Source organism: Drosophila mauritiana, chromosome 3L, assembly GCF_004382145.1.
Source record: "Drosophila mauritiana strain mau12 chromosome 3L, ASM438214v1, whole genome shotgun sequence".
In the NCBI taxonomy this organism is placed as follows: domain Eukaryota; kingdom Metazoa; phylum Arthropoda; class Insecta; order Diptera; family Drosophilidae; genus Drosophila; species Drosophila mauritiana.
In genome coordinates this window covers 16,459,398-16,478,308 of record NC_046669.1, presented here as the reverse complement: position 1 = coordinate 16,478,308, position 18,911 = coordinate 16,459,398, and the positions used below count along the sequence as shown (strand labels likewise).

The 18,911-nt window shown below is 41.3% G+C and overlaps 1 protein-coding gene across 8 annotated transcripts in view; it reads right to left on the bottom strand.

The window, feature by feature from the left end:
• The window catches only part of LOC117140418 (four and a half LIM domains protein 2), a 61,253-nt gene that overhangs the window by 19,987 nt on the left and 22,355 nt on the right, over positions 1-18,911 (bottom strand). For 2 of the 8 annotated variants that reach the window (XM_033303297.1, XM_033303298.1), the window contains 2 exons: positions 5,073-5,449; positions 4,707-4,951 (listed from right to left, as the gene is read on the bottom strand). In XM_033303297.1, the coding sequence (XP_033159188.1) occupies positions 4,707-4,951; positions 5,073-5,449 (622 nt within the window). Of the gene's footprint in view, positions 1-158; positions 222-281; positions 3,139-4,706; positions 4,952-5,072; positions 5,450-9,947; positions 10,527-15,226; positions 15,276-18,911 lie in introns of those variants that run through there. The other 6 variants (XM_033303292.1, XM_033303294.1, XM_033303300.1 and 3 more) reach the window with 5 other exon arrangements.

Genomic DNA, 18,911 nt, shown 5'->3' with positions numbered 1-18,911 from the left:
AGCAAGCGGAGTGTGGGAGCAGAGGCAATATGAAAAGCAAAGAGGTAAAGCAGTTAGGACAGTTAGTTTGCGGCAGTGGTGTCTGCGGTTGTTGGATCAGGTTGTGGTCGAAATTAGTGGGTGAGAAATGATGCCAGGTGTCTGTCCTACGCACTTACATTGGATTTGTTGCTGTCGCTGGCCTCCACTGCTTGCGGGTTGTCCTTCTCCGTTTCTTTGTCCTAACGCACACATAATAAGCCATTGATAAAGATCCTCGACATGTGGATTCATTTACTTACCACCTGCTCCTTGGAAAGTTGTTGTTTTAGGGCGGCTACTGCCTGTTCGTTTTGTGCCTCAGTGGCCTCTTCAAAGGAGGACGACTTCGGCTCATTTGTGGCTTCATCCTCAACATCCTCTCCCCTGGAGGGTCTCTCTAGTTCGATTTCCTCCTCGTCTATGGAGAGCGCTTTTTCCCGCTTCCAGAACTCGGTATCCTTATAGTGCTCCGGCACAACCTCTCCCCAGGGATTTGTGCTCTCCTCACCGAGCATCTCTAAGGATGTGGTCGACTCTGCCGTTGGTCTAACATCCTTTGCTGGACTCCTTTTGTGACGTCGGTGGGATTTAACCCTCAGGGTAGGTTCGCTCGTATACTTGATGGGGTTATAGTCCTCCCGGTCGCCGTGGCGCAACTCCTCCTCCTCTAGCGAGGTGAACATCTTTAGTTCCTCGTCGCGGGAGGCGCGCGACTCCCGTGAGGAGTTCGAGCTTCCACTGGATCGTCGCTTCTTAAAAGCCCTTCTTCTTCCTGAACCATCCTCTCGCATCAAAGGACGATTCTTAATGCCATCTAGAGAACGAAGATAGTCCTCAGTGTACTGGACTTCCTGTATCTGATCTTCTCCTTCGGGTTCTGGGCGTTCACTTTCGATTCTGTTGCCTTCATCAGAGGGCTGCGTGCTGAAGGACGACTGCTGACTGGAGTACGGAGTTCTGGGTTCAAGGGAGGATCCTTCATCCGATACGCCAGGGAAGGTGAGTGTTTTGGACTTAGCTGAGTAGGCGTCTTCAGAACCACTTCCTTGACCAAATTGAGTTTTCACTTTATGCACCATGGGTTCTTCTGGAGGCTCCTGAAACCTGGGTGGAGCCACTTTCTTCACACACGGCTCCTCCACCACGGGTTCCATGCCAGCATACTCGTCTGCCTCCTCTTGGCTGTGGAAGGCTTGAAGTTGGCGCTGCTGTAACATCACCATCTCCTCTTCAGCCTCAAGAAAGCGTCTGGCGTTTTCCTCAATCATTCGCTGCTTTTGCTCCAGATCGGTTCTGCTGGAGATCAGGCGACGCGACTGCTCTGCGATGGCAGCATCCTCCTCCAGTTCGCTCTCTGTAGCGCTTGGACTGAGATCTCTTTCTGCTGCCAGAAGACGCTCTACAATCTCCGCATCCCTCAGTGCTTGCTCTTCCTCGTCAGCTTGATCATGCTCTCGCTGAATCTCGGCTTCAAAGAGACGACGTTCGGCTTCGGCTGCCTCGGCTTCAGCCAGGATCCTTTGTTGTTCGGCTCGCTCCTTTTCGGCTTCGGCCTGCTCTCTCTGACGCTCTGCTTCGATGATTCTTCTTTCGTTTTCTTCTCGCTCGCGCTGCTCTTCAGCTGCTTGCAGTCTTCGCTCATTCTCCTCCCTTTCCCGTTCGGCATCTATCAGCCTTCTTTCGTTTTCTAGGCGTTCTTTCTCCTCGTCTTCGCGCTGTTTACGCTGATTTTCTTCTGCTTCTAGCTGTCTGCGTTCGGCTTCCCTTTGTTCCTGCAGTTCTTTCTCCGCCTGCTCTCTTTCGCGCTGTCTTTCCGCCTCTACGAGCTTTCTCTGCTGCTCCTCCGATTCTTCTTTCTCCCTCTGGACTCGCAGTCTTTCTTCTGCCAGTTTGGCCTCGGCTTCGGCCAGTTGACGCCTCGTATCGGCTTCGATCTGCTGTTGACGTGCCAGTTCGGCTGCCAAAGCTTCTCTTTTATCTCCAGCAGGATCCACTCGTATTCCATTGACATATAGGACACCATCTTGCATGACATTGGTTCCTGCCAGGGCTTCCCTTTGGGCCGCCTCCTTGATCTGCTTATCCAATCGCTCTCGCATGCGAGGCAGTTCTTCAGAGTCAGCTGCTGCATCTGCAGAAGAATCGCCGGGATGTTGGAAAGTCCAGTGGTATAGATGGCGCGCCACAAAGGCGAATTCCAGGGCACCTAGGTATCCAATTAGCAGCGAGAATAGTAGCTCGCCGACGCCGGTAAGCGCCGTCTCCTCAGCAGCCATTGCGTAATGCCCAGAATCGAAACGGAATCCGAATCCTCCAACGCTCGCCGATGCAATGAGAGTATGTGTTGACGAGAACCGAATCGGCTAACACGTATTATATAAAATATATTCACCACGCACTCGAAAAATTCACACCACTCACGTTAATGGCCAGCCGATTAGGTAATTCGAAAAATATTTATTTCACTTTCGCTCACAAATCATTGGACCAATCATCGATATATATTCATTTATCTACGTTTTGAGACGATTTATGAGAGCGCGGAGCGAGGAGAATCGGAGATGGGCGAAATCGCCAGGCGGATGCAGTTGCTCGGGCGGCGAGCTCTTGTTTTCCGCTAATCGATCGTCTTGCAACTGATTAATGCCCCAGCCAATGCCCATGGGTCCCCCGATTTCTAGAGAACAAGTGAATCAGCGGCGAGAGAACCGCCAAGAACCGAATCCGTTCAAATGGCAAACGGCGCTAATTGACGGCCAGCGATGAGAGCAAAAGGCCTGTAGAACTGACAAGACATCGCCGACTTTTGTCGCTGGCAATTTGGCAACACAAATGTATCTGCTTCTGTTCGCTGCCGCCGTTGCACTGCCTTGCCTCCGTGTCAAATGCCAAAGCAATCGGAATTGGCCAAAGCGGATTTTCTAATCAGTTTAGTCGACACCCCGCCGGCCGCGCCCCCTTTTCTTTCGGGGGATCTATTTTTGGGTCTATGCTTCGATTGCTGTTTTCCACAAAACACTTTTCGCCACTTTCTGCTTTGCTCGCCGTTTTCGTGCGGGAGAACAGTAAGCGACATGGCCATAAATCAGATAAGGAAAATCAAATGAAACTGTCATTTCGATAAAATAATGAAGAGTTTTTGAATCTCAAGCAAGTATAAAGATTTAAGGTTCCTTTCCGAATGATGTCAGCATAATAATATAATAATAATATCCATTATTTTTAAATAAATAAGCAACATTTTAAATCATTAATAATCGTTTTTCTGAAAAACATTATCTTTCTAAACTGCATACCACACATATTATTTATACGCACAGTTGGCTGCAATAATATACAGAGGTGCCAATTTCCATAAAAATGTTTAATTTGGCATTAATGGTCACATCTTATCTGCGATTTAAGAAAAATAACATTTAAAAGTACAATGTTGAGATACAATTTTGTTTATAAAATGCCCAATTCATTTGTTTATTTTGCCTATAAAATTTGGTATTCTCGAAAGTGGGAAAAATATATTTAAGCATTCGTAATTCTTATGCGAATGACTTTTACTGTTCCCAGTGTTTGCAAATCAGTTTTCTTTGGCATGGCCAGCGCCTGGGGCCAGGGTCGCCACGCCCCATTTCGCCGCCTCCGAGCGGATTGCACACAAATGTTTGCCATAAATTTCGTCTTGGCACTGACACTAACATTTGCCAGCAGCTTTCAGAGGCTCTTTATCGCCGATTTCGCTGTGGTTCTCTTCTGGGTTTTCAGAATCAGTATAATTATTGTCAAACGCGGCATAATTGTGTTCTTGCCCCACAAAGCCAAACTATTTTTGTATTCTTTTGTTTATTCTCGTCATTTGATTGTCATAAGAAATTGTGCCAAAAATACACAGATTTATATGAATAAATGGGTCATCTGGGGTGGTAATATATTCATATGTTTATTTAGCTTTTCGCAACGAAAGCGAAAGTGTTTCTATATCATGGGATGGGAATTTAAATTGAATGAATTTAAACATATTGGTGTTTTTTTACAATAACACCGAATTTATTTTCTTTATTCAATATTTTCTAATTAAAAATCAATCAACACGAAAAACGCGCATGAAAAACATCTATTCACTTGCATACTATACCCCCAATCTATTTAAAATCAAAATAAATGTATAAAGGATCTTTTCAATCGAGCTACACCAGTTAGTACACATCAATAACGAATTGCGGATACCTGCAGCAATTTGTAGGAATCTCTAACCTTAACCGAATGCCACAAATTTCCGGCTCACTCGCAATGAACTTCCGCTCGACGGATGACAACGCGTCAACAGCCAATGCTGCCAATGAACTGCCTTCATTTCTTTGTTGCCAACGCCACTCGCGAGTCGCTGCATTTGCGGAGCTGGAGGATAGATATCCCCGGGATCCCCGACTCCTACGGGCAGCCAAGTGAAGTTCAATGAAAATGTCATAACCTTTGGAAAGGGCGATAGCCGCACCTATGCAATAAACGTGAACTGCGTGCGGCGGGCGATAAAAACCAGAGCCCGTGACAGCGAGCACTCACTCACACGGACACTCTCGATTCGCCAGGCGACACACAGATACCATCTGCAGACGTTGCCCCAAAAGTGTGCCACACAATATTTGTCAATTAGGGATCGGATAGGAGGGGTTAACCCAAAGACGACTCACCTCATCACAGCCAGCGCAGCGGGGCTTCAGCATTTCCGCATAGTGGCGCTCGCAGTAGACCTTGTCGTCGTGGACGCAGTAGGTGAGGTCCACGAGTAGCGAGTTGCAGGTGCTGCAGGTGAAGCACTTTGGGTGCCACATCACGCTCTCCACGAACTTGGGCGCCGCCACAACTAGCTCGCCGGCGGCTATCTCGTTATCACAGTGCGCACAATGCTCATCGTAGGGGGCATCCTTGATGTAGGCTATTCAACCGGAAAATAATGCGAAACGCAATCAGTTAGGTCACTCTGGGTGGGGTCAGGCAATTTAAACTGAAGCCATTCCCCCATGTGTAACAACAATGTGTAATAATAAAAGCCTTACCTATGTCCAGTGCGATTTCGTTTCGCGCCGTCACAAAGTCCTCGAAGGATGCCTCGTGCTGCACCTCCAGGTGCTTGCAGTGCTCCAGCGAGAGGTCCTGTTTGGGCAGCTGGTACGAGATCTGTCGCTCCCGGCTGCAGGCGCCCTCGCTGCCCAACCGGGGCACCATTTCGTCGGGCAGCTGCTCGAAGTAGCGATTGATCCGCGAGGAGGCACGCACTCCGGGCGGAACCCACGTGAAGCCCAGATCCCGCGCCTCCACTCCCGAATCCGCCGGAGAGACCAACTTGAAGCCGAGTCGCTCGTGCACGTTGGTAGTCTGTTGCTGATAGATGGCATGCGCCTCGCGAGGACATTTGCAGGACTGGCAGGTTTTCCTGGAAATTAAGAGGGAAATGAGATTGTTAAGTAATAATAATAAATAAATAATAATAATAATAATAACCACCACCCTGGATATAATACATAAAAATATATTATACAAATATTTTATCAATAAATTTTAATTTCATTCCACTGTGCGCCCGTCTTCGACTAGCTCTTGTCGAACGCGGTTGTAAAAATTGAACGCTGCGATCGTTATCTTCTGTTCTCTCTGAGAACATTTTGGTGTACATTAGATATTTTCTGTTTTCTTCTTTAATTGTGATATTCGCAAAGGACTACAATCAAACGTTCAAGTGATGCAATTGGTGATGCTGAAGCATCTGCCGTTGAAAAAATGCGTACTAAAAGGAATAAACCACTAGTGGAGCGCCAGAACGAACGGGGCTCCAAGCAATTTACAAATTATTTTCGTCCACTACAAACTTTAGACGATGATAATGATGATAAACCTATTGAAACGGACACACTTGATGAAATAATAATCAAACCACCTCCTATAACATTAATTAAACAAAATACAAAATTTGTACACGAGCTAATGGCTAAAATTAAAACTGATGATTACTTTATTAAAACCATCTCAATTGGAATTAAAATATTTTTACCAAATATGGACTGTTTCAATGCAGCTTGTAACCAACTCAAGGAACATAACTGTGAGTTCTACACGTACGATACTAGATCAAACAAGCCATACAAAGCCATTTTATCCGGGCTGGATAAACTACCAATTGAAACTGTCAAATCCATGCTACAAAACCTAGGATTACAATGCACCGAAGTCAAAATTGTGGAAAAGAAAACTAAGTCTGATCATGAATTATTACTGTACATTGTTTATTTCGTTAACAAAAGTATCACAGTAAAGGAACTGCGCAAAAACTTTATGTATGTCAACCACACTAAAGTACGCTGGGAGTATAAAGTGAAATTGCAGAATAAAATTACTCAATGCTACAATTGCCAACTATTTGGACATGGATCAAATAATTGTTCAGTTAAAACATCATGTGCCCATTGTGCTGGATCACACCAGACTGCCGTATGTATGGACGTAAACAACAAAAAATGCGCTAACTGTAAAGGCGACCATCCATCGACAGAACTGACATGCCCATGCCGAATTTCTTATCTCAATTTACTTTCCAAACGCTCATCACAACGCATTGGAAGAAATAACTTGGAAGCTCATGGAATGAGGAATTCTAAGCAACACATCGCTCCATCTGCTCTCTTTGGAAATCAACCCCAGATCTCATTGCCTACTCAAACTAAGAGAGTGCAACAACTCAACTTTGGTAGCTATAGTAATGCACTCACCAATATTCATACTTTGCCTAATCCCAAAGCAAATATCACAAATGAAACTAATCTCTTTTCATGTGAAGAGATAAATTCTCTTTTGTCTGAATTAATAACAAGACTTAATGAATGCTCCAATAAGGGAGAGCAATTTCAAGTAATTTCTCAGTTAGCGATTAAGTATGTTTACACAAACAAATAATTTTATTGATAATTTGAATATTATGGCATGGAATGCTCGTGCCGTTAGAAACAAACGTATAGAACTGATCAAGTTCTTAGAAAATAATCACATTCACATAGCACTTATAAATGAAACGTGGCTGACTCATAGTGACCGTTTTAATATACCCGAATACACTATATACAGAAATGACAGGAAGGAAAGTAGGGGAGGCGGCGTTGCCATTGCAGTTAGTAACACATTGATACATGAACAAATACCCTGCATTAAAAGTCATGTTATTGAAAATGTAGGTATACAAATCAACACTGACTCTAATTCCAGTCTAAAAATTTACTCTATTTACTTTGCTGGAAATACTTCAAAATGTATTCCTAGTTCATGTGATTTATCTTGGGACCATAATCATTTAAAAAGTTTGTATAGATCTGATCTCCTTAAGATCTCACAAATAAATGGAAATTTTCTAATTTGCGGGGACTTCAACTCGCGCCACAGAGCATGGAAGTGTACCCGAGCCAATGGTTGGGGCAAAATTCTCAATGAACTTTCAGACCTGGGAAAATTCAGTATTTTGTACCCTACGCAACCCACATATATTCCGCATAACCATAAAGCAAAAGCATCAACATTGGACCTATGCCTCACTAATATCCCTAACCAGCTGGCTAATCCAGCAGTAATGCAAGAGCTTTCCTCTGATCACCTACCAGTGGTTATTAAATACTCTACAAATTTTATGCGCAATGTAAAAACATATCCGATTTTGGGAAGGGCAAATTGGGCGCTTTTTAAGAGAATTATAAATGAAAGGCTGATGGTTGAAGAGGTGGTTGTCAACTGCTCACAGATATCGACTTTGGATATTGATAATTTAATCGGCTCTTTCACTAGAGTAATCAATTATGCCTTTCTTAAAGCAGTCCCTCATAAACCTATACATCACTCCAAGCTTACACTCCCTGTACATATAACTGAATTATTTAAAACAAGAAATATTATCCAAAGACAATGGTTTAGGTCACGTCATCCATTACTAAAATCAAGATGTGATCATTTAAATTACATCATACGAAAAGAGCTTTTCATTTATAATAATGCAAAATGGAACAATAAACTTCAAAAGCTGGATAAATGCAGCAAACCCTTTTGGAATATAACCAAAGCAATTAAAAAAAGAAAACAAATTGTTCCGTGTCTAAGTAAAGCTGATGAAATATATGCTTCTGGAAAAGAAAAAGCGAATATTCTTGCTGATGTCTTTCAACTGAAGCATAATCTGACACATTCATATTCAAACCAAAATACAATTGACCAAGTCAAAATATCTTTACAATCTATAGCTGAAACCCCAAACAACATCGCAGAAATTTGTAGAGTCACTTATCCAGAGGTTTTTTCAATTGTAAAAGCTCTCCATACTAGAAAATCTCCTGGAATTGATGGAATACCTAATATATCCTTGAAAAACCTTCCTACAAGCGCCATTAATCATATTGTTAACATTGCCAATCACTGTCTTCAGGCAGGCTATTTCCCACGGGATTGGAAGATAGCAAAAATAGTTCCAATTCTCAAACCAGGAAAACCTCCTGATAACCCTGAAAGCTACCGACCAATAAGCCTATTAAGCGGATTGTCCAAGATTCTGGAAAAATTAATTAAATTGAGATTGGTGAAATTTTTGGACATACACAACACACTACCAACGGTACAGTATGGTTTTAGAAATGGTCTAAATACCATACTGCCGACCTTAAAACTAAGAAATTATATTAAAGAAAGTATCCAATCCAAACAATCTGTAGGGCTGGTTACACTTGATATTGAGGCTGCATTTGATACTGTATGGCATGACGGACTGTTGCACAAACTAAAGATGATTGGAACTCCCATATACCTCATTAAAATAGTTCAAAATTTTTTGACACATCGATACTTTAGCGTTAATTTGGACAGTAGTCAATCTGCTAGACGAATTTTAAATGCAGGTGTGCCACAGGGTTCTGTCTTAGGACCTACATTGTTTAATATTTTTACACACGATATTCCACAAGCTACAAACTGTGTACTTTCACTGTTTGCTGACGACGCCGCTGTCTACAGTGCTGGTTTCTCGTACAGCGAGATAAATCAATCCATGCAGAGTTACTTAAATGAATTAGACATATATTACAAAAAATGGAAAATTAAAATTAACCCTAATAAAACGAATGCTATATTTTTTACAAAAAGAAGGAAACCTCGTTATCTTCCTGATAGACAGTTGCGAATACTAGACTCTCCAATACAATGGGTTGACAACATTCGATATTTGGGTATAATTTTTGATAAAAAACTAACATTTAAATACCACATCAACAACACAATTATGAAAGTTAATAAAATTATTTGCACACTGTACCCTCTAATAAATCGTAAATCTAAATTATCAATATCCAATAAGATCATAATTTTTAAAACAATTTTTAATCCAATATTAATGTATGGGTCACCTGTTTGGGGTAGATGTGCTCAAACTCATATCAAAAAACTTCAAATATGCCAAAACAAGCTGTTAAAATTAATAATGAACTTACCTTATTACACAAACACTAAGTACCTACATATAAAAGTAGGTGTACAAAAAGTTCAACAAAAAATACAATATTAACAATCTTTTGTTTCAAGTCTTAGTTTTTTTAAGTTAGTTGTAAGTCAATTAAGGTTTTTCTTCTCCCTTGTTTTCCTTAATAAATAATAAATATTGTTATACAAAAAACTAAAAACAGGTCAACTAGACATAATTAATAAATATTTCAGATGAAAGCCTTAGCTAAACACTGTAAATACCAAATTATACCATTAGCTTTAATGAAATGTACATATATATACATATAAGGGATAAAGCACAAATAAAATAAAAAAAAAAAAATTCCACTGTGCGCAGCTTCGTTATGCTTGAACGCAAGTTCTGGTGGCGCCATCCAGCGGCAGCTTTGCGCACGCGGCTAATGCCTTACCTCACGATGAGATCGTATATTTCCTTCCTATCGAATACTTTGCAGTAGATACTGAGCACGTTGAGGCAGGCGTAGTCCATGCCCGTCCATGGGACATCCGAGGAGGCCAGTGCCGCCCACAGTGGGCACTCTGCGTGACGGTCCAGATCGAGCATTTTCACCATTTTACGCCACTTTTAACCGCACTTTGAACTAAGGTTTTTTGGCTTTATATCCGCTTCTTTTTTTTATTCCTATTACTGTTACCGTTTGTCTTAATGAACTTGGCTTGGCTCTCGTGGGTTTCTGCTTAAATATCTTTTCTTATTGCCTGACTCGGCACAATTTGTCGGTTCTTCTTTGGTGATTCGCGCTGCCACCTCCACGAAAATAAGAGAAACTCGCGTCTTAGGTTAAAATCACCTTTCATTCGGCACGTCGGTGCGCGTTATTTGCTCATTGACATTTTGATTAAAGTGCTAATTTGACCTTTGTTCCGATAGCATTTGTTTACTATCCAAGAATTTAATTTTACCTCTGCGCGGTGGTATTCTGCGGGCTGGGAATTTCTATAATTGCTTGTTTACTTATTTTTCAATTAGAGCTACAAGCAAAATAATCACAATCATAAATACGCCCACACCAGTGGAATTGTGCGTAGGCCCAGTACACAGAAAGATAAATGGCAGTTTGTATAGTAAATCAGATTAGCTAACTATTTTTAAAATATTAATCATCAGTCAAAGGTTCAGAAAAGATATGCCTTGCAGTTCTTTTTCAGAAGTTTATTACAAAAGTAAAAAAAAAGGGACTGATGGAATGAGCTCACGATTATGGCATGCCCGTTGGTCTGACATTTAGCGAAAATAAAAACGACCAAGCAATGAAATAAAATAAAAGGTAGAAAAGCATCTTTTGATAAGATTAATAAAGGTCTCTCCCCCCACACACACACACGCACCCAGCAATCCTGGGTAGGATTGGCCATCAGTGTGTGTGTGTGTGTGATGTCATCGGGGGAGCTGAGAACGAAAAACTCCAAGCCCAAAACCGAAATTGCCAAATTCCATTTGCTCAATCATCGACGGAGGCCAAACTGCGTTAGCGTTCAAAATAAGATAAGCCGATGTGAGTTCTTCCACCTAAATGCTATCAAATGGAAACACAGGGACTGGCGATTGTCCAAATGGCTATGTGGAATGGAAAACGCAGGGTATATGGTATCGAAATGCCAGCTGTCCTATTATGGACTTGTCTGGAAAATGAGGAACTGTTTGCTAATTGCTCTCGACTTTGATGCGGAAAAGTGCAACAGGTTTTGCTGGCTGGAGGAGATTTGTCCCCCGGGTAATGCAAATAAATTGAATAATTTAATGCGATTGCAGCTGAGTCATGTTTCTGTGACACACAAAGTCAAGGTTCTCGCAAGATCTAGATATATATTGTGTTATGTTTACATTTGAAGTCCAAGGAAATGAAGAATGCTCTATAATTAAAGGGGGCTACTCAGAATAACATGTTGATAAGACACATTTTACACGGCGGGTGAAATTATTTTGGCTTACGCAGTTATCTTTATAATATTTATCAGTAAATTCTAGATTGAGGAAGCATTAAATGAAAATGATTGTTGATTTTAATTATATTTACTTATCCAGCAAAGCATAAAAACATAATATATATCAGTTAAATCGGAAGTATTGACTAATAGATACTTTTTATGTAGATTCAAACATCCGACGTGATTAAAAGTCCCTCAAAAAATTGATACAAATCGATTTTAATTTAAAGCAAACGAAAATAAACGAGACTTAACCAAAAAATCTCTCCCCGAATAAATGTCATTTCCGTAATTGATGTAGAAACAAATTCAATTTGACAGATTTCCAAGTACAAGATAGATCACACGGGCAGAGTCTATATTTAAATATTCAAGTGAATTTAGAATGCCCGCAGCTGTATGGGGAGCTCACATCTCTGGATTTCAATGCTTTTGGGGACCTTGAGGAACACATTTGTTTGCCCAGCGACAGCTTATGATGCACCAATGCGGGCCGTGCCAGATGTGCTAATATGGTCTATATTGAATGAGCCTCCCATTCTCGCGACTTATCTTTATCTGCCTGTTAAACAGACTTTGTATCTCTCTGTTTGCTTTCAGTCTTCAGCGGAGAGAAGATGCGCAGTGTTATCGCAGAATAAACAATTAAAATGCCATTAAAACGTGTTCATTTCAGATTAGAACCTTCTCTGCGACAAGGCTTTTTTGTCACATCAAAAACAGACGCGAAAAAGCGAACGCAATGCGCTTTTACCATCTGGCAAAGATTTTCATTTAATTGAAATGGGCGACAAGGAACAATGGCAATGTCAATGGCATAAAAAGCGCTTCATAATATAATAATAACTGATATCGTATGGTGTACAATCAACAGAAATGCGTATGACAAACAAATAAAACTAGTTTCGGGGCTAAAACTTTTGCCAGATAAATGTAATTAAAAGCCAAAAGTTTGCTACAGTGCGAGACATAACGCTTGGTACTTTGAAACTTTTAATGAGCCAATTAAGGAAACTCTGTTGAAGATTTAGAAAATTAAGTTTGCATAGAATTCAAATTTATAATCAAATAGTGTTTATAATTATAGTAAACTAATTACTACTACTAATTATAGGCCATTCTTTTAATTTTTGATACACATAATTTTAGTCAGAAAGTTGCCACTTTAGCACTTTTAACGAGATTTTAGTTTTGTTCATTAGTTTCTGGTACATGGCTTTATGGTTTTGTCAAGCACTGTATCCTGAAAGCAAACTCTCACACTCTCGCACAGATAGACAGTCAAACTCGGCGACAACTTTTCTTGTTAGGCCCCGCAGCATTTCGCGATGGGCGTGGCGCAGGGGCTGGGAGCAGTATGTAGGTGTAGGTAACCCGGACCCACAATTACAATTGATAAGCCCCAAAGTCACTTTCGTTTATAGAGGCAAGCGGCGTGCGGCAACCGCAATTGGAAAACTTTTGGGGCTGTGCCATCAACCCACCCACCCCCTCATTCGCTATATCCTATTCAGTATAGAGTATCGCCCTGTTTCGGCTAGAGAGCAATCAGCATTGTTTGACCAACAATTTGTTTGCCACCTACCGAAAAGCGAAGCTCAAGCGCTAAGACCATCCCAGGGATCCAGCCAGAGAGCTTTTCCGCAGCGAGGAAATCCAATTTTCCGCAGTAATTGCACTTACATGTTGCCGCTGTAAACAATAAACAATAAAAGCGCTCGCATAAAAGTCAACGCTGGAGTGCAACAAATCTCAATTATGAGCTGTGGTCCCTCTTTTACCACCCCCCACCCCACCTGCTCTATACCGCCCGCTCCCACCCACTTAACCCACGATGTGGGGCGGGGTGGGGTGGGGAAAGTTCTCTTTTTGCTTTCGATTAAACGACTTTTAATGCGATTACCCCAACAACAACAGAACAATGCACTTTACTGTTGGACGCTCAGATTGCCCTATATATTTATATAGTTATAGTAGAGCTGCATTGCCCTACACCTCCAGATGCACAGAGAACAAATTGGAACAATAAGACACACTACAACTAACTAAAGATGTAATTATGCAGTAAAAATCACCAAATTAAGTTATTTAACGTGACATTTATTTTTCATCACATAATCAAATTCAAACCACCTAATAAAATAATTTCTGTTTTATTTTTCTTTTTATGTACATATGTGTAATTTTTTCCTGTGCATCCGTAAATATGGGTTATGTGCGTATGGCTACCGCTAATTGAATCAGTGAGTAGTATTACCCCCTCCACTCGGCCCATCTAAAAGGTTTACCCCACTATCAGTGGGCAGGTGGGATAATTAACATATGCACTACAGGATGCACAAGCCCCTTTTGCACTAAACCCCCCTCCCCCCTCACAGCACCACTTACTATATTTCCCATAACCGAGGGGCAGCTTAGTTGATATTTACAAGCACGGGGTTGTACGGAAAGTTGTTGGGGCCGCCGGACGGAAAGCAGATAGAATATTCTTTAGCAACAAATTGCATAGTGAATTATTTCAACCTTGCGGGGTTCCCACAGAGATGAACCGCAAATGTCACTGCATAAATCACGACTAAACCAATGCGATTTCTAAAGGGACACATAGGGAAAATAAAAGGAAAATTCCAATATAATGCATAAAAGAAAAGTTAGTTGAGTAACTATCTAAGCGATTTCCCATAATTATAATGGAAACAATTAATGTCAAATTTGATTTAACGGGAAGAGATACTTTCAGTATAATTTACTTTTGAAATCGAAATATCATAAAGTAAATTGAAAATTCGAAATCCGTAGTTTTAATGGGTCGCTAACCTGGCATGCAGATAACACTTATGTAGATAACATAACGTCATAGAAAACTGATAACTCTGTTTTTTCAATCCGCCTGCATTGCTGCCAAGAGAACACAGTATCAATCTGACCGATCGGAGGGCAAACACCTCATTACCCAGTTATTCTGTTTGTTATTCTTAGCACCGTTAATACTCAGTAATTTATTATGATTTATAGTATGTGAGTTGGATGATAGCACACAATCATCTTCACTTTATTGTCTCATCAATCTAGCGCGAATAAACCTCCCATTAACCCATAGAGTTGTCAGGCTGACCCAGAAAGCTGGATCAGTGAAATTGTAGAAACGTCGCTGAATTTCCGGGAACTATTACGGTATTACGGGGCTTAAGATCCCGATCCCACTGCATAAATATTTATCACTCAGCACTGGTGCAAAAATTGTCTGGGGGTTACAGTTCCGCGAAATATGGTCACAATGCGCAATGGGCCGTGAAAAGGGAAAAGGAAAAACAAATGTCAGATGTCAGTGTGTGGGATAAGATTTGAAAATAGGTGGGAGTGTAATCCAAAAGCTGACTCATTCTCGGGACAAGTGAAAAATGAAAAATAATCCACAGGAATATTTCTTTCAAAAATTCTTCATTCTTCTCTGCACTGGGATATATTTTGATTCCGGCAATTGACATTTGCATTTTTCCGTTATAATAATAATAAAGCAACCAGAGACCGCACAACAAAATGTAAACAAATCGTGGCGTTTTGTTTTTGTTTACGATTCAAATAAATGTTAAACACTTCAGATCGAGCAAATATAAGCGCACCGACGTCACTCCCCCGCCAAGTCAATGGCCCAGTCCCGAGGTGAGCATACGGAAATATGTGCAATTAAATTTAATTCAATTTATTTTAAATTTATTCCACAACACCGCCAACCGACTGGTGAAAACGCGTGCGAAACGCGCGCAAATCGCGAGGAATGAACGCCGCCGCCGACAACCGCACCGTTAAGCAGACCAATTCTAACTGAACTCTGCTGCGTCGGCGTCGCTGTCTGCGCACACCGTTCGGCAGCCGAAGTCGCGGCCCGAAGCCCAGCATAAAAGCCCGAAGCTGCCGAACGAAGAAAGCGCTGTGCTGCAGAGAGCGGGTGGTGGTTGGGTTGGCGTTGGTCAGGGGAGTGCTCCAAAAGGTGTGCGATAATGGCACCGCACAAGTGTGTGCTCTGCTGCATCCAAAGAGAGGGGGAGTGGGAGTGCGAGTGCGAGAAGGGGAGCGCAAGAGAGCCGCAAGAACCGCTTATTAGCAATGCATTGCGTTCCTTTTTATGGCCCTCTTCATTAGCACACACACACACACACACGCACGTGCAAGGGTAGTGACAATGTGGTGGGAGTTGCAACTCCAGCACTGAGAGAAACGCCTTATTAGTTTGAAGTTGAAGGTTTAATCAAAAGAGGATTAGCTTCTTATACATTAGTGTTTAATTTTAACAACTTTATTTGTTTCTTGCTTTTCATAAGTTACTTAAGCTTTATATCTAATCACTCTATTAAATAAATTTAATTTTCACAGTGTGCCACTAACCGAAGTTAAGGAGTCAACAGGTAGCGCGCTTGGCTGGCGAAGTGCTTAGATAGTGGGTTTTTCGGGGGAATAGATGGAAGATGGAAGTAAATGACTGGAGGGTGCTAAGGTAATTCCGGCAAATTAATGGCCATCGCTCCCTGCACTTATTACTCGAAATGTAAACCAAGCATATGCACCTTCTGGCTTCCGCCAATCGGCAGGCGGTCAAGGTCGTATTGGATGACCGACCTCCGCACCAGTTGCCCCAGCCATTTATCAAAAGCGTCTGCGACATTTTTCCACACTTTGACTTTGATTGCCACATGTAGCAGTGCGCAGACATGAAACAAATTCCGAACTGCAATTATTTATAAGCAAAGAACTAGAACCAACTAGCTAAAAGGCCAACTGTCGCTGGGCGGGGGAAGGCGGCGTAAGCTGGACAAAATCCATACAGACAGCGCAAATGGGCCATAAAAAATAAAAGGACGTTCGCAAAAGGGGATCTCTTGAGGAAGAAATTGCAATCAAAAATTACTATAACAAGCATATCACTTAAGGTCAAATAACTCAAGGTTTCTTAAGCTGACTGAAGTTTTTGTAAAGAAATCATTTATTTCGTACATTCATTTAAAAGAGTAACCATAAGTTTCGTTTCACCTCATAGTTTACTTGGTAACACACACATTTCCGAATAGAAGCGATGTTGTACCAACTCTTTATTTATTTGTTCTTTGAACATATCTTGATTAGACCGCAAAATATTATTAAATCATTTACCCGATGTTTTCGAAAACAACACCCCCTTCTCGCCTAGCTACTTTGGGCTACGCAACTGCTTTAATAATATTATTATGCCATTGGATTCGCTTTGCTCGCCACTGCTAGCAGCACTTGGTCAAATTTGTATATTTGCACTAAAAATACACAAAGCCTTTGAGTGGGTGGTGTGCCCAGAGGCGGGTGTGAGGCGCAGTCGAGGGATCCGTTTGATTGGTGTGGCCAAGTGTTTTCATTCATGGCGCACGAGCACGAAGAGAGTCAACACACCCATTTCCATCTCTGTCACTGTGCTGGCTGTAATTTATGAAGATTTTTTGCCTCGCTTAATCGTAAATTTTAATGATTAATTTCGTAAATTGTACAATAAAATCAGGCATCTAATGTGCGCTCACTGACGTCTGTATCTGCGTGCATGTTTGTATTTCCATCTGGGCAAGATTGATGACCATCGCCTGGCAAAGTTCAAGTTCCAGTTTGAAACCACTTAATTAGAGGCTCACGAAAGTCCAGGCTCCAGACACATCCAGGTAGTTTGTGCGGTGTCGCCGCAATGTCTGTCAACTTGATAAGCAGCCGCATTAAGTGTATCCACATCTACAACCACACACGACCTGTCTCGCAGATACAAAGATACACTGGCGAAATGCAAAACGTGACTTTGGCGAGGCAGCTGATTAATGGACACGCAGACGAGCCCAGCTAAAATCGACCAACTGCCGGAACAATCCGGCAGTGCATAGCCAATGTTTTTAATGTATCTGGATAATGTATCTTCTTTTGGCAGCACATCGATTACGGCTAAATATCCGTATCTTTTAAATGCACGTCCACGTGCTATTATCGCTATTGGGCTTCTGAGAAGCTGGAATGTAGGACTGCATGTATGAAGATCTATGGTGACAGATAGGCAATTAATGTGTTGTGACTAGATTTTTGGTTTTATTTTTTTACAGCTCAGACAATTCTTAAATTCACAATATTTGCAATTAACGTTTTTGCCACCTAGAGTGTCATAAATTAGGATACAGCAGTTTAATCTTTTTTTTTTAAGTTTTACTAAATAAAAACTACTTATTTAATAAGAGGATATATAAACAGCAGAATTGAGAGCAAACCCTTTTAATTGGTTCATATCAATTCTTTTGAATAAATATACACCCGCATGAGATCCATTCTGATTTCCCATTCAAAAGCCAATATGAAGTGCACATGCAGATGCAATTGGGCATAATTCAGCCCATTTATCATTGGCACCCGGGGCCAGGTGAACAGCTGTGGGGAAACCGGTTTGTTTGTTTGTTTGTTTATTAACCCACCCATCAGAGAGGCACCTTTGATGCACGAGCCTGTCGTTTGTTGCTTTTAATTACACGAACAGGCAAAAACAGCCAAAAGGAAATTACATTACATGGCGTTGTGGGGGAGGGGAAAAAAGAGATACAGATGCTGTAGATACATGTATCTGCCGGCCACATTTGGCTGTTGTCGCCGGCCGCAGGTGTAAATGGCTCTGCGGCCAAGCATTGAGGCCATCTTTCGACATCTGAGGCATTTTTGCAGCGTGTTCGGGGCGCGTAACCCATCTAAAAAGGTGGCTACAAATGCTGTCTTACTTTTTAATGGTATGTGTATATATTTATTTATTGTACACGTATATATTTTTTAGGCTTTGACGTTCGCTTTGATTCGTGGAAATTCACGTTAATGCTACCGTCACATTAAGTAAACACACAAATTTCCCAATGTTTATTATTGCTCCAAGTACAATGATCATTCGTCACTATTTCGACTTTTGCGTTGGCCTCTGGCCGGCAAATGTTTTAAATTGCTTTGTTGTCAAAAATGTGTTTCTCTAATCGCCTTTCGGCCGAAAAGGCATCTCACGTGGGGCACGGGTTATTTATGGCTAAGATCTCGTTGATTTTGCATAACCCATTTGTAGTTTTTTCGAGTAGAAAGTTGGGTCAGTGGAAAGTTCTGAAGAAAACAGAGATCTACATTTTTTCGACAGCTTTATTTGGTACTTAAGTGTAACATGTAAATAAAGAAATGTTTTTAATCCACCAGTTTGTATCTAGCAGTTATCAGGAATATATTTATCTTCTTTTTTCGCATGAAAAAATATTTTAAAAAATGTAGATGCGCAATTATAATTATTTAAGACGGTTTTTTAATTTGATTTGGCTCCCTCAGCACACACTTTGCGCCGGTTAAATGGGATACCATTAAAATCTGATACCGCAATGTGTGAACTTATGCAAAACAGCAGTCGA